Genomic DNA, 16,050 nt, shown 5'->3' on the forward strand with positions numbered 1-16,050 from the left:
AAGTAAAGCGTCCTCCTCCCTCCCCGGGGTGTGCGGCAACGTTGGCCATGCGACCCCAAAATCAGACAAGCGAATCCAGCTGGAAGGAAAGGTGCGCGAGGCAGGATTACCCGGCGGGCAGATAGAAGCGCGGGAAGCGGAGCTCCAGGGCCTCTTCGCGGTCGGCTCTAGAAACCGCTAACCCTGAACGCCACCCCCTCTTTGCCCTATTAAGAGAGAACGTGAGAGAGAAAGGCTCGTTTGTGCTTCCTGCACAAAAAGGAAACCCAATACCTGTCCCCCGTCTCACAACCCACAAGCGAGCCGCCTCCACACTAAACCCACGATACCGCCAGAAGCCCCGCCCAGGCTGAAAGAGGCCCCGCCTCTCCGTGACGTCACACAAACGAGGGGGCTTCCGCAGAGGATGTCCCGCCCTACTCCCCTTAGACGTGCCTAGCTCGCAGCCACCTAGGATATGCCTGCTTGCCCCTAACTTTTTTCTCCTCGTCATGAGCACTTCCTCATGTGGCGTTCTTCTTTATTCTCCTCTTGGAAGCTCCGCGTGATCTTCGAGCTCTGAAACCGTTTTCACGGAGGCAGGCGCCCAAAAGGCAGCCTGCGCTCGTGACGTAAATTTGAGCGCCGACGCAGGAAGGACCCTACTTCCTCTGGCATCCGCTTTTGTCATTCTCAGCTGAGCGGGGTAGTTGAAGAGGCACGTGCGCTGCTGAATGGAGCTGGTAGCTGGTTGCTACGAACAGGTCCTTTTTGGGTTCGCTATACACCCGGAGCCGGATGCAGGCGGCGACCACGAAGAGGTAAGAGGGTGCGCGGGTAAGTCTGGTCGGGTTCCCACACGGCGGAAGTAGGCACATCATTAGAGGTAAGTAAACACATTGATCTCTTAGGGATTAATTGATGAATCAAACTTATAATTTAGTTTTTTTAAAACAGAGAGTAGGCATTTCATAAAATGAGATCATGTCTGTTGGTTTTAGTAGACATCCTGACCACTTTACAGGAAGGAAGCTGGCATTCCTGCCAACAGGCAAATGAGTCCTAGGTTATGGATTTAAGCCTCGCTCCGGTAAGTTGACAGCCAGTTTTCCGTGTTCAGGATTTAATGAAAGAACAGTTCGCCCTCTTACTGAGTTTTGTCTTGGAATTTTACAAAATATTAGAGCTGGATCAGGATAAACTCCTCATTGATAAAAAGGGGGAAAAAAAGTGTCCCGATTCATTCGGTATTTTTGGACCCTTTACCATGGGGCCGTTAATTGGCAGTGGAGTTACAGAGAAGCCAAAGGAATGGATCCAGTGCTAGACAGCTTGCCAACATGAGGAGAGCAGAGGAGACAAATGCATGGAGAAAATTACAACAAAATAAAGTATTTTTACTAGATGTGTGAGCAAAAAGGTTAAGTAAATTTCCGTTAGTGAAACAGGTAGTTAGGACATATCCAGGACTAGAAATAAGATTTAACTTTTAACCCGCTAAATTTTTCCCTAAGCAAATCTACAAATCTTTTAGAAACCTATTTTTATCAGTACTTCTCTATGAAGTCGAGGTGTCAGTCTTGAATGAACCAGAAAACTGGAAGTATATAACTTGACTAATTAGTTTTGTTTATTTTGTTTCTATCTGCTTTTGGCTGAAAGGTGACATCTCTTGTATGCTTAAAGATGATGCTATTGATTGTGTTACTCATTCTAAAAAAGTTGCTCGTTGTTCCAGACACATAGTAGTTCTCACAGCAACCCCCTGAGGCAGATACCGTTATCCCTGTTTTACAGATGAGGAGCCTGAAGTTGAGATCCCGTAAGTGACCTGCTCAAGGTCACACAGCTAATAATTGGGAGACCTGGGACTCAAGTCCCCAGGTGTCTCTGAAACACGAAGCTCTTAAACTGTCCACTACTACTGCTAAACCTAGACAGACAGTAGCTCAGATAATCAACATTCCTTCTGTAATACGCACAAGCAAAGGTTATTTTTTTTTTTTAATTTTTTTATTGTTATGTTAATCCCCATACATTACATCATTAGTTTTAGATATAGGCAAAGGTTATTTTTGATTTATGGCCATAGCAGCCCCTAAGGAATATTGTGCCTTTACTCAGAAGAGGCTCTCTTGATCCTGGTTGAGGGAAGCAGTGTCTGCTGGTGTAGTTATTTAAAAATTACTTTGCAGGGGCGCCTGGGTGGCTCGTTAAGCGTCTGCCATTGGCTTAGGTCATGATCCCAGGGTCCTGGGATCGAGCCCCGCATCGGGCTCCCTGCTCTGCGGGAAGCCTGCTTCTCCCTCTCCCACTCCCCCTGCTTGTATTCCCTCTCTCGCTGTGTCTGTGTCTGTCAAATAAATAAATAAAATCTTAAAAAAAAAAAGAAATTACTTTGCAGTAACACATCTTAAGTGTGTTCAGAGAGGTGTGATGGGTTTTTTTTTTCTTCTTCTTTGGTGTGTTTGTTTTGCTAATACGTCTTGATGCATCTCCTTCACTTTGAGGTATGTATATGTATTCAGCTGTCAGTCATTCTTTGCACTCAACCAATCTCACTTACTCAATCAAAAGTTGCATTATCAATAAGCATAGAGTTCTTGAGACCTCATCATTGGTCATTCTCTAGGGCTTATATTGGTACTAATGGAAGGAAACATACTCTTCATCCTGTTTATTTTTCTTTATGAGACTTGTCATTAGGGGCGCCTGGGTGGCTCAGTCGTTAAGCGTCTGCCTTTGGCTCAGGTCATGATCCCAGGATCTGCCTGCCGCTCCCCCCCCTTGTGCTTGCTCTTTCTCTGACAAATAAATAAATAAAATCTTAAAAAAAAGACTTGTCATTATACTCATCTGTATGTGACATATTTGTTTACTGTTTGTCTCTCCCACAGGGATGGCAGTTCTATTAGAATAAGGACTTTCTTTTCTTCACTGCTTTGTATCAACTGTCTAAAATGGTGCCAAGCGCATAGTAGTCATTTAGTATTTGAATGAATAAATTCAATTCAAAATCTGAACATGTGAATGAATGAACGGATTGCAAGTCTCACATATAAGTAAATATTAAGCAGTTAAGGATTTGGATAGGACCTTAAAGTAGTCTGGTCTCCATAATTGTTTTGGAGTCATGATACCCAGCATTGCCTTCTGATTTCCTTGCTGCCTGCCTTATTTCTCAGGTTCTTTGTTTTTCTTAATCTGCTATCATTGCATAATTTTTTCTCCGTTCGTAAGTATCTACTGGTAGTTTTCATGAGTTGTGGAATCGCTTATGTGTTTCTAGAGAACTGTGATATGATTGTGACATTGATTGTGTGTTTTACTCTTCAGCAAAAATGGACTCCTGTGGCTGACTTCACTCACCACGCCCACACTGCCTCCTTGTCGGCGGTGGCTGTGAATAGTCGTTTTGTAGTCACTGGGAGCAAAGATGAAACAATTCACATATATGACATGAAAAAGAAGATAGACCATGGGGCTCTAGTGCATCACAATGGTGAGAAAATTCTATCCTTTAAGATAATGTTGAGGTATCATTACTTTACAATTTGACTTCAGTTGAATAATTCATTAGGTGTCTATTATGTAGCAGGTTCTGTGCTAGGGAATACAGAAATGAGAAAAGTGTGATTTTTTTTATCCTTAAGTTCTTCATAGTCCATATTGGGAGACAGAAGGGAGGCACTTCACTCACTCTGGGGGCAGTGGGAGGAAGCGACTTTTCACTGAAAACTTCCCCAAAATGACATCTGACTGAATTGTCTTGAAAGGGAAGTACCAGTTGTTAGCTAGGCAGGAGAAAGGGCATTCCAGGAAGAGCAGGAAGCATGAGGAGCACAGGAACAGCCTCATGTTGATAGCTAACTTTATTGAGGGAGTACCACGTGCCCAGCAGTGTGCCAAGAAACTACACTTGTACCTTCAGTTCATAGAAGAGAAAACTGAGAATCAGTGATGTTAACTTGACTTACCCACGGTTACAAAACAATGGAACTAGACTCAAACCTAGGTCTAGAGCCCATGTTTTTAACCACTATGTGCATAGGGAACTGTAAGCAAGTCGGTATTATGAGAAGGTTAAAACGGAGGTTGGGGTGACTGGAGAAGTAGATGGGCCGGGTCCTGGGTGGTCCTTGAGAAGAAGAGGTTAGGGATTGAATGGGAGGGAGGGGCTGTGCGGGCTTGAGGACAGTGCTGGCATCCGGGATATGAGAGAGATGCTGACCAAGAACAAGCCAAAGACTGATGAGAGTCTGCCTGATTGAAGTTGGAGGCTCTGGATCGAGTAACATCCGTTTGCAGTAAGCTACCGGCATTTTTATGGGGAGCAGAAAGCTAGTTGGTGTGTGCAATAGGTGGATTGATATACAAAGGAATTCAGGATTTTGGTGAAAGAAGAGCTTGTTGGTCTAGAGAAAATGGGGTGTGAAGAGTCTACAGATCTCTGAAATAAAAGAGCAGATGGACTGTGAATGAAGGGGGGCATGAATGGGCTGGTGAGTGGTGAGGTTGTGGGCAGGGGTGAGGCTCTTAAGAGTTCAAGAGTTGTAATGTGGAGCAGCTCTAGGTGGTAACTGTGTCTGGGGTGTAGGTGTGAGGGACTAAACCAGAGAGGAGGCAAAGGCCACTTGAGTTGAGGAGGTCGGGACTGGTGATTCTCAAGTCATGCCTGGGTTTTCCACAGTGATAGTGAAGTTGTCCAGGATAGTGGTAGGATCAACAAGTAGGGAGACTAAAGAGGTGAGTTTTTTTCCAGTATTGAACATTATGGTGTTTTTATTGTATTTTCCCAGGGACACTGCTAAGGATGTTGGTTTCCTGCAATTAAAGGCAGATGAGACCACCATGCATTGGTTCTGGCAGTAAATTTGGAGTGGTCAGTGTCTTTTTTAGGTCCTTTAGCTACTTTGACAAGCATTTTCCTTTTCAACAGAAGCTAGGCTTTAAGTGGATTCAACATACATTCCTTTTCCATTCTGTCTCCTGATCCCAGTTCATACAAGAAAGTCTTCTCTCTCCCTTGGGCATGGCAGAAATAAGTTAAACAAATATTGTCTGCCTAGAGCCACTGGTTCAGGTGTTCCCCAGCAGGAAAAGGACTGACTGAGAAGGAGTTTGGATGGGGATGAAGTGTGGTTCCTAATTTCCTTCATTCCTTGTTTAACTCCTGTTTGTTTGGGTTTTTTCAAGATTTTATTTATTTATTAGCACGTAAGGTGGGGGAGGGGCAGAGGGAAAGGGAGAAGCAGACTCCCCCCCATCCCCCCGCCTCCGAGCGGGGAGCCCGATGTGGGGCTCGATCCCAGGACCCTGAGATCATGACCTGAGCTGAAGGCAGATGCTTAACCAACTGAGCCACCCAGGCGCCCCTAACTCCTGTTTTTCTAACAGTTGGTAATAGATAAGCTCTTTTCCAGAGTAGGAAATAGGATAATAGGAAAGAGGAAAACGGGCAAAGATGGCTGAAAACTCCCACTTTGATAAAGTCGTATGTAACCACATATATTATTAGTGCTTTTTGGGGTAGGGGGGTGCAAAATTATTCATCAAAGATCTTTGACTCTTTCAATATAAAGGACAATGTGAAGGGTTGAGTAGGACGTGGCACGTGAACAGCAGTGAACCCAGGGTTCATACCCTTATTCTGAAAAGGACAAAATAGTAAACATTTAGGCTTTATGTCTGTATGTTTTCGGTTTTGATTACTCAGCTCTGCTTTTGTGGTGTAAAAACAGCCATAGACATTTTGGAACTGAACAAGGGAGTCTGTATTCCAGTAAAACTGCATTTATGAAAACAGGCCACCAGGTGTGGCTTACAGACAGTAGTCTGTTGACCGCTGAGCTATAGGGCAGTTAAGTTGGGTGACAGGCTTCAAAGGATAGGGAATTTTACTTGAGGGTAAATGTATAATGCTGTGCGTTGCTTTTGGGAGTTAAAAGAATGCTGGGTTCTTCTACCACCTTACCTCCTTACAGCGAGGTTTATATTTGAGGACAGTGAATATGTTATGTTTCCCCATCCCAAGAGCTGTAGGAGAAATTCATGGGAGAGTCAGGCTTTAGTTTGGGCAGAGGGAAGTGGAGTGTTTTGTGAAGTTGAAAAGATACAGGAAAATGTGTGAACCATGGAAGGGAGATTACAGAGGGCATAGTTGAATAGTGGAACAAATTATAAAGTTGTTCTAATAAATTTTTAAAGATTTTAAATTTTTTTAAATTAAGTTTTTTTTAAATTTTATTTTTAAGTAATCTCTACACCCAGTGTGGGCTTGAACTCGCAACCCCGAGATCAAGAGTCAATATGCTCTACTAACCAGGCGCCCCTCTAATAAATTCTTATGACAGTGAATGAGAACTGTGTACAAATCAAAAGCAGGTCTGGAGTGATAATAATTGGATTGTGGATGATTGGGTCACTAACTCACTGTTTCGAAAGTAGAAGTCATATGGCTGTACATCTTGGTTTGTTCCCCAGATCAGCTGGTTTTCTGGTTGGTTTTGTTTGACTTCTACTCAATCCTAGCCAGCCATCTCCTAAATTTATGATTGTGGAGATACAGAGCCAGAAGGTGAACTGATTAGCTCTGTGTCTACAGCTAGAGAAATTCTGCTGAAAATATTTGCATAGCCCTGAAACTGTATGTTCTAATGTGAAAAAAATGAATCTCTTCACCTAAGACTTTAAGGTATATTTCAGTAATACTAAGACCTTAGATGTTTACCTGCCACAGCAGAACCTTCAAACCAGAAATGGGGTTTGCATTCAAAATGAATATTAAGTTTGCCTGTCTTGGTTTTTCCACAGGCACAATAACTTGCCTAAAATTCTATGGCAACAGGCACTTAATCAGTGGGGCAGAAGATGGACTCATTTGTGTGTGGGATGCAAAGAAATGGGAGTGCCTGAAGTCCATTAAAGCTCACAAGTGAGTGTAGCCCTTTCCTGTTGGGGGTCTCTAGGTGCCAGTCAAGTTGGGGGCTAACTGTTGGTTTCCTTTTAGAGGACATGTGACCTTCCTTTCCATTCACCCATCTGGCAAGTTGGCCCTGTCCGTGGGTACGGATAAGACGTTAAGGTAAGTCGTTAATGCTGAGAGCATCTTTTCTAAGTTGTGGTCTTTGTTCTCCAGGGACAACAGGAAGCTACCATCAGGGTATATTTTAGTACAATAATTAGATTCATTTTCTGTCTCATCTCATGGCTGTCAGCTATTTAAAGGTATTGCAGTGTAAGAAAAGATGGAAAGCTAGTGAACCTTTTCACAGTGGCAGAGAAAAAATGACAAGCTTTGTGTTCACATGTACACCGTACATCCCAGTCATTGTAAACTGTGAAGTGAAGAGGATGGTGGTCCTAAAAACAAATGTTTTAGGAAGTGAAATATTTGGAGAATATATTAAACATTTTAAGTATGCGAAAGGGGTCTAGGAATGGATGAGTTGATCTTGCTTGATAGTAAATATTTCCAGTGTTGCTGTAAGAAACATGATCATTCTAACTAGCTGCCTAATGTAGTAAATTGTCGTTTGAGTAGGTCTTCATTATGCTTCCCTTTACACCTAGTAAAAGTTAGTGATCATGCCATAAGTGAACTTCCTGTGTTTTGCAGAACGTGGAATCTTGTAGAAGGAAGATCAGCATTCATAAAAAATATAAAACAAAGTGAGTACTTTATTTGGAATGTTTTTTATAACTTGATGGAATATGAATATATATACATACATATACACCTTTATTTCTCTGCATGATGGTGGTTACCTCCTAGGGCAGTGATTTAGGTTATTTTCCCATTTTTATTTTATTTAATTTTAAAGATTATTTATTTGAGAGAGCACAAGCAGGGGGAGTGGCTGGCAGAGGGAGAGGGAGAAGCAAGGCTCCCTGCTGAGCAGGGAACCCCATGCGGGGCCCGATCCCAGGACCCCGGGATCATAACCTTAGTTGAAGGCAGACGTTTAACTGACTGAGCCACCCAGGTGCCCCTTTCCTTTCCCATTTTAGACTGGAATTCTTATCATGACTGTGTCACCTACCAGGTCCATGACTTAATGATGCTTTTGAATCGGTTTGTTTTTTAAAACTTAACTTGCAAAATATGTACCAAAAGTTCGTTGTGAAGGTTAAATAGGGTCTTGGATGTGAAAATGCATGGTGCAACTATTTGTTCTTTTTATTACTACTCTGATCATTTCATTTCTTGTTTATGAAATAGAAAAGCTTTGTGTTTTTAACTTACAGATGCTCACATAGTGGAATGGTCCCCAAGAGGAGAGAAATACATAGTTGTCATACTGAATAAAATAGATGTCTACCAACTTAACACTGCGTCTGTTAGTGGCACCATCACAAATGAAAAGAGAATATCTTCTGTTACGTTTCTTTCAGTAAGTGGCCAGAAATCAGTGGTGGAATCTTAGTGTCTTTGATGATGGTTGGAATTGTTGATGACATTCTGGATATTCTTTTTCTCTCTGCTAGGAGTCTGTCCTTGCAGTGGCTGGAGATGAAGAAGTTGTAAGGTTTTTTGACTGTGATTCACTAATGTGCCTCTGTGAATTTAAAGCTCATGAAAACAGGTACTTTTTTTTTTTTTTTTTTTGCCAGTCTCTATGTGTATGTATGTGTAGAGTCTTCAATAAATGTTACATATGCAGTAGTTTCATAAAGCAGGGTACATGTTTTCTCATGAACAACTGCAGAGATAGACATTTCTACATATATATGATTTCTGGAGTGTGAGAGGATGGTGGAAATGTCTTCTTGGCCTTAACTAGTGCAAAAGTGGGGAAGTTGGCATCAGGACTAGTGATTGCACAAGATATTTTTCCAGTAATACTATTAAACTTGGGGCCTGAAATCAACCAAATTTGAAGAGGAACAAAGAAATTAAACAATTGAGCTTTGCCAGGACCTCTCTTGTCCTTTTACTCTATGCCCCTTGTCCACTTCTTCCCTCTTTGTACACTAGTTGTTTTTCCTACAGGAGAAATATGTGACAGGATTGACTTCTGTTTTGTGCCAGTCTTTCTTAACCTGTTACTGCTCACTGTATTTCTAGGGGTAGACACTGATTCTCAGAGTAAACGGCTAAGTGACTTGGCCAAGATTAACCCACTGTTGGGTGAGGGAACTGGGACCCAAATCCAGTTCTATCTGCCTCTGCTTTTTCTACTGTTTTGGAAAAGGTGATAATGTACAGTTACACTTTAATATGCTTCATTTGCGTGTTCTTCTATGTCTTTTTTTTTTTTTTTTAAGATTTTACTTATTTATTTGACAGAGAGAGACACAGCAAGAGAGGGAACACAAGCAGGGGGAGTGGGAGAGGGAGAAGCAGGCTTCCTGCTGAGCAGGGAGCCCGATGCGGGGCTCGATCCCAGGACCCTGGGATCATGACCTGAGCCAAAGGCAGACGCTTAACGACTGAGCCACCCAGGCGCCCCTCTTCTATGTCTTAAATAAGTCCTAGTTTTTATTTTCTAAATAATTCTCTTTGAATGGTCTGAGTACTACCAGTGTACAGGCCCTGGTTTTTTCCTGCATTGGGAAGTGTTCATTCAAGGTCATTTCAAATGTACTAGTAAAACTGGAACACTTAAGATAACACTTCATATATTTTGCCGTTCATCCATTCATTTAACAGGTATTCATGAGAATCCATTAAGAACTGCACTAAGTTTTTAAATGATGAACAAAAAAGACAAGGGCTTGCATTTGTGTTTCTTGTTAGTGGAGCAACAGACAGATGATAAACATGTAAGCAGATAATTTGGAAGGAAACAGGTGTGCCTTGAGAATGACAGTGGTAACTTAGTATGTTCAGGGAGGGGGGAGGGTGGGACTTCACAGATGAAGAGAGCTGTTTCTAAAGAGAGGAGAGAACGGCAGGCATAGTGCACCTAAGGGAGGAAGGAGCTGGGTGTATTTTAGCAACAAATGAAAGAGCTTTGTGCAGAGTGAGCCAAACGGTGCATGGCCTTGTAAACTGGTGAGGAGTTTAGATTTTACACTGAGGGCCTTTGTAGATTTTGTTTTGTTTATTTCTTACTATGGAAAAATTTAAAGGCATACAGACCAGTTTAAGGAGGCAACCCCCATAGACCCACCACCCAGCTTCAGCAGTTGTCCGTTTATAGCCAGACTTGCTTTATATACGTCCTCAGCCCCTTCCTCCTGTCCTGTGTTACTTTTAGAAGGATCCTGTTTTGTAGGATTTTAAGCCTGGGAGTAACATGATTTGATTCATAATTTTAGCCACTTAGGCTACTCGGTAGTCTAGAAGAACAATGGCAGTAGCTTGGACGAAGGTGGTGGCACTGGAGGTGAGAGAAATGGGTGTGTAGGTGGAAGCCATGGTTCATCTCTGTTCTATTTGTCTCTTCATCCTGAACTTGGAGTCTCTTGAGATTAGGGACTTAAGTATCTTTATTTCCTTTATGATAACCTAATTATAGTTATCATGATCATTCTTTTGACCTTTTTTTTTTTAATGTTTTTTAAATTTAAATTCAATTAACATCTAATGTATTATTGGTTTCAGAGGTCCAGGCCTGTGATTCATCAGTCTTATATATATAACACCCAGTGCTTCATTACATTACATGCCCTCCTTAATGTGCATCACCCAGTTACCCCATCCCTCCACCCCCCTCCCCTGCAGCAACCCTCAGTTTGTTTCCTATGCTTAAGAGTTTCTTATTGGTCTCCCTCTCTGGTTTCATCTTGTTTCGTTTTTTCCTCTCTTCCCTTATGATTCTCTGCCTTGTTTCTTAAATTCCACATATCAGTGAGATCATATAATTGTCTTTCTGTGATTGACTTATTTCGCTTACCGTAATACCCTCTAGTTCCATCCATGTCATTGCAAATGGCAAGATTTCAATTTTTTGATGGCTGCGTAATATTCCACTGTATATTATATATACCACATCTTCTTTATCCATTCATCTGTGGATGGACATCTGGGCTCTTTCCATAGTTTGGCTATTGTGGACATTGCTGCTATAAACGTTGGGGTGTAGGTGCCCCCTCAGATCACTACATTTGTATCTTTGGGGTAAACACCCAGTAGTGCAATTGCTGGGTCGTAGGGTAGCTCAGTTTTCAACTTTTTCAGGAACCTCCATACTGTTTTCCAGAGTGGCTGCGCCAGCTTGCATTCCCACCAACAGGAGGGTAGGAGGGTTCCCCTTTCTCTACATCCTCACCAACATCTGTCATTTCCTGACTTGTTAATTTTAGCAATTCTGACTGGTGTGAGGTGGTATCGCATTGTGGTTTTGATTTGTATTTCCCTGATGACAGGTGGTGTGGAGCATTTTTTCATGTGTCTGTTAGCCATTTGGATGTCTTTGGAGAAATGTCTGTTCATGTCTTCTGCCCGTTTCTTGATTGGATTATTTGTTCTTTGGGTGTTGAGTTTGATAAGTTCTTTATAGATTTTGGATATTAGCCCTTTATCTGATTTGTCATTTGCAAATATCTTCTTCCATTCTGTCGGTTGTCTTTGGGCTTTGTTGACTATTTCCTTTGCTGTGCTTTATCTTGATGAAGTCCCAATAGTTCATTTTTGCCCTTGTTTCTCTTGCCTTTGGAGACATGTCTAGCAAGAAGTTGCTGCGGCCAAGGTTGAAAAGGTTGCTGCCTGTGTTCTCCTCTAGGATTTTGATGGATTCCTGTCTCACATTCAGGTCTTTCATCCATTTTGAGTCTGTTTTTGTGTACGCTATAAGGAAATGGTCCAGTTTCATTCTTCTGCATGTGGCTGTCCAATTTTCCCAACACCATTTGTTGAAGAGACTGTCTTTTTTCCACTGATATTCTTTCCTGCTTTGTCAAAGATTAGTTGACCGTAGAGTTCAGGTCCATTTCTTGGTTTTCTATTCTGTTCCACTGATCTATGTGTCTGTTTTTGTGCCAGTACCATACTGTCGTGATGATAACAGCTTTGTAATAGAGCTTGAAGTCTGGAATTATGTCACCAGCTTTGCTTTTCTTTTTCAACATTCCGCTGGCTATTTGGGTCTCTTCTGGTTCCATACAAATTTTAGGATTATTTGTTCCAACTCTGTGAAAAAGGTTGATGGTATTTTGATAGGGATTGCATTGAATGTGTAGATTGCTCTGGGTAGCATAGGGGTTTTTTGTTTGTTTGTTTAAGATTTTATTTATTTATTTGACAGAGAGTGCGAGCACAAGCGGGGAGCAGCAGACAGAGTAAGAGGGAGAAGCAGGCTCCCCGCAGAGCAGGGAGCCCAATGTGGGGCTTGATCCCAGGACCCTGGGATCATGACCTGAGCTGAAGGCAGACGCTTAACCAACTGAGCCACCCAGGCGCCTCTAGGTAGCATAGACATTTTAGCAATATTTTGTTCTACCAATCCATGAGCATGGAATGTTTTTCCATTTCTTTGTGTCTTCCTCAGTTTCTTTCATGAGTGTTCTATAGTTTTCTGAGTACAGATCCTTTGCCTCTTTGGTTAGGTTTATTCCTAGGTGTCTTAATGGTTTTGGGTGCAGTTGTAAATGGGATCGGCTCCTTAATTTCTCTTTCTTCTGTTTCATTGTTAATGTGTAGGAATGCAACTGATTTCTGTGCATTGATTTTATATCCTGCCACTTTGCTGAATTCCTATATGAGTTCTAGCAATTTTGGGGTGGAGTCTTTTGGATTTTCCACATAGTATCATGTCATCTGCTAAGAGTGAGAATTTGACTTCTTTGCCGATTCAGATGCCTTTTATTTCTTTTTGTTGTCTGATTGCTGAGGCTAGGACTTGTAGTACTATGTTGAACAGCAGTGGTGATAGTAGTGGTTGATATCTTGGAATTTGGACCCTGAAAAGGACTCACTGACTCATGGGAATGTGAAGCATAGTTAGATTTTAGCACTGTTCCTTAAGCAGTTTGGAAGCACTTGGAACATTGAAAAATCAAGAGACTGTGTGCATAGAAGCTTTATGACAATATCATACTATCTGGGAGAAAGGAGCCTTTATGGTGTTCATATTTCTATTCTAGGATAAAAGACATGTTCAGTTTTGAAGTTCCAGAGCATCATGTTATTATTACAGCATCGAGTGATGGTTTCATCAAAATGTGGAAGCTTAAGCAGGATAAGGTCAGTGTCTTAACACAATATAAATGTACTTTAATGCACGTCTTACTACCAGTATTGCTTTGAGTTAAGGGAGGTGGACTGTTTTTCAAGGCAGAAATCTTTAAATAAACTTAAAGTCTCTTCCATGCATGGTTGATATTCGTAGTTTTAAAGTTAGGCTTCCAAGAGCTACCTTGGGGGTTGGTATTGGTGAGTCTGAGCTGGCAGGGTCCCAGAACTCCTGCTTTTTCAATCAGAGAAGCGCTGCTTTCTTCTCTTTTGTTTGTATATAGATGTTCTCTGTAAGATTTTGTTAGATAAAAATACTGCCATTACTAAAAATTTGAGAAAATTACTGATTGTTAATGGAACTAACAATAGTTTTGAACCAGATACTTGGAAAATTAAATTCCCTTCAGTAGTCTCACTCTTACAGACCCTCTTGGTTTATTATTCTTGATTGTCTATTTATAGACAATTCTGTGAATGTGGTTTGTTGAGTGTCTATGCAAGGTTCTGTGTTAAAACCTAGAAATGATGGTCCTTTTCCTTAATGAATTTACAGTTTCTGAATACTCAGAAACAAGCTCTGTGAAGGACATAGTCAAACCAAACATGAATCAAGATATTAGATTTCTTCTAAGCAGCATGTTTTATTCTCAAGAAAATAATATAACTTTTAAATCAAAAACTTAAAATTCCAACTGCCTGACTCAGTCAGAAAAGTATGCAACTTTTGATCTTGGGGTTGTAAGTTTGAGCCCCATGTTGGGTGTAGAGATTACTTAAAAAAATAAACTCTTAAAAAAATAATAAGTTCACTTGATTAAGGAAAAAGAAATTATTGAAAATTCCCCTATGTTATCATCAATTTTTCTTTTGTTTTAGAAAGTTCCCCCATCTTTGCTTTGTGAAATAAAAACTAATGCCAGACTGACATGTCTTGGGGTGTGGCTAGACAGAGTGACAGACACACAAGAAAGCCTGCCTTCAGCTGCAGAGCCTTCTCCTGGTAAGTGAAAGTCATCATTTTTAGAAAATTTATTAGCTCTTGAATTGTTGAAATGGAGGAGATTCGGGTAACTTCACTTTATTGTCAGCCTTGTTTATTTCAAGAGGGGAAAAGCGGTCTTTAAATGTACCGTCTCTTGTGTTTTAGTGAGTAAAGAACAGTCCAAAATCAACAAAAAGGAAGCTGGCGATGTAGTGCAGGAAGAAAAAAGGCAGTCCATACATAACGCAAAGAAATGTGATTTAACTGGTGATAGTAATAAGCCAACGAAAGGAAATACCTCGGTGTCAACTAAGAAGAGGAAAATGGTAGAAATGTTGGAAAAAAAGAGAAAAGAGAAGAAAATGTGAATGACACAGTGAATCCCACATTTCTCCTATGAGAAAAACTTCTTAGATGGAATCATTCTTTTCACATGTACCCTTTACCCCCCTCCCCCCCAAGTAAAAGCTAGAAATTTCTTCTTTTGGAGAAAATGTATAGCTTAAAAAAAAAACCACTTTTTTGTGTTTATTTTTTTTAACAGTGGTGAAACTATTTTTGGTTAGGCAACATTTTATTAATTATGTATCATGGTGATATATACTATGTTAATGTGTAATATATTAATTTTTACTGTTGTATAAAGCAAATAAAGATCTTTTCAAAATATTGTAGTTTAAAATATACAGTTTTTTTTTTTTTTTAAGATTTTATGTATTCACTTGAGAGAGAGCAAGCAAGCACGAGTAGGGGGAGGGAGAAGCAGGCTTCCTACTGAGCAGGGAGCCCGGCGCGGGGCTTGATCCCAGGACCCTGAGATCATGACCTGAGCTGAAGGCAGATGCTTAACTGACTGAGCCACCCAGGCGCCCCTAAAATATACAGTTTTTTTTTGTTTTGTTTTTGTTTTTTTAAAGATTTTATTTATTTATTTGACAGAGACACAGCGAGAGAGGGCACACAAGCAGGGGGAGTGGGAGAGGGAGAAGCAGGCTTCCCGCAGAGCAGGGAGCCCGATGTGGGGCTCGATCCCAGGACCCTGGGATCATGACCTGAGCCGAAGGCAGACGCTTAACGACTGAGCCACCCAGGTGCCCTCCAAGGTTTTTTTCATCTGTTTCAGGTCAACAAAAATTCACTTAATCTAACAAAGAGTCTTAAATTCAGCCTGTTGATTATAATCTTGTCATCTCTCATTTTATTCCTCAGTAGATTTCCTGGGTGTTTTGAAAAGACACCTTAATAGAGGATTCGTAGATTTGAGTTAGCTGACCGGATGTCAAATACCTGAGGCCGACAGGGAATCCCTCCCGTTCAGGCAGATTGAGACCTCTCACATCTGGGCGCTGGAATTGCCATTGCCCCTTCACAGGAAGGAAACCATCTAGGAAATGAGTCAACTACTGTGTCCCGACATGTCAGTCCACCTCTTTGTTAACTTCAGGCCTACAAGCAAAGATGCATATGGTTTGGGGTTTTTTGTTACGTTTTTAGTATTTTTTAGAGCAGTTTGAGGTTTATAACAAAACAGAGGAATGCACAGAGATGTCCCATATATCCCCTGCCTCTACACATGCATAGCCTCCCCCACGATCAACATCACTCCCAAGAATGGTACACTTTTTACCAAGGATGAACCTACATCAATGTATCCTAATCGCCCAAAGTTCGTAATTTACCTTAGGGATCACTCCGTGTTGTACACTGTAGGGGACAAATGTGCAATGACATATTAATACAATCCACAGAATATCCCCACTGCCCTGAAACAACTCTTGTGTTCTGTCTATTCATATCTCCCCTACCCGACTTCCCATAATCACTGATCTTTTTATTGCCTCCATAGTTTCACCTTTTCCAGAATGTACATGTTAGAATCTGTATTGTAGCCTTTTCAGTATTGTGGCTTCTTTCCCTCGTAACCTGCATTTAAGTTTCTTCTGTGTCTTTTCATGGCTCGATGGCTCGT

General features: G+C 41.3%; 1 protein-coding gene across 1 annotated transcript; it reads left to right on the forward strand.

Annotated features, from left to right (window-relative positions):
* The first annotated feature begins 649 nt into the window (after window positions 1-649).
* On the forward strand, window positions 650-14,669 carry PAK1IP1 (PAK1 interacting protein 1). Its single transcript, XM_032424966.1, has 10 exons — window positions 650-800; window positions 3,316-3,481; window positions 6,793-6,913; window positions 6,989-7,063; window positions 7,598-7,650; window positions 8,227-8,372; window positions 8,467-8,564; window positions 13,009-13,108; window positions 13,976-14,099; window positions 14,247-14,669. The coding sequence occupies exons 1-10, from the start codon at window positions 714-716 to the stop codon at window positions 14,447-14,449; spliced, it is 1,173 nt and encodes a 390-aa protein (XP_032280857.1). The 5' UTR covers window positions 650-713; the 3' UTR covers window positions 14,450-14,669.
* The last annotated feature ends 1,381 nt before the right edge of the window (window positions 14,670-16,050 follow it).

This window comes from Phoca vitulina, unplaced genomic scaffold (assembly GCF_004348235.1).
Source record: "Phoca vitulina isolate PV1807 unplaced genomic scaffold, GSC_HSeal_1.0 scaffold31, whole genome shotgun sequence".
In the NCBI taxonomy this organism is placed as follows: Eukaryota; Metazoa; Chordata; class Mammalia; order Carnivora; family Phocidae; genus Phoca; species Phoca vitulina.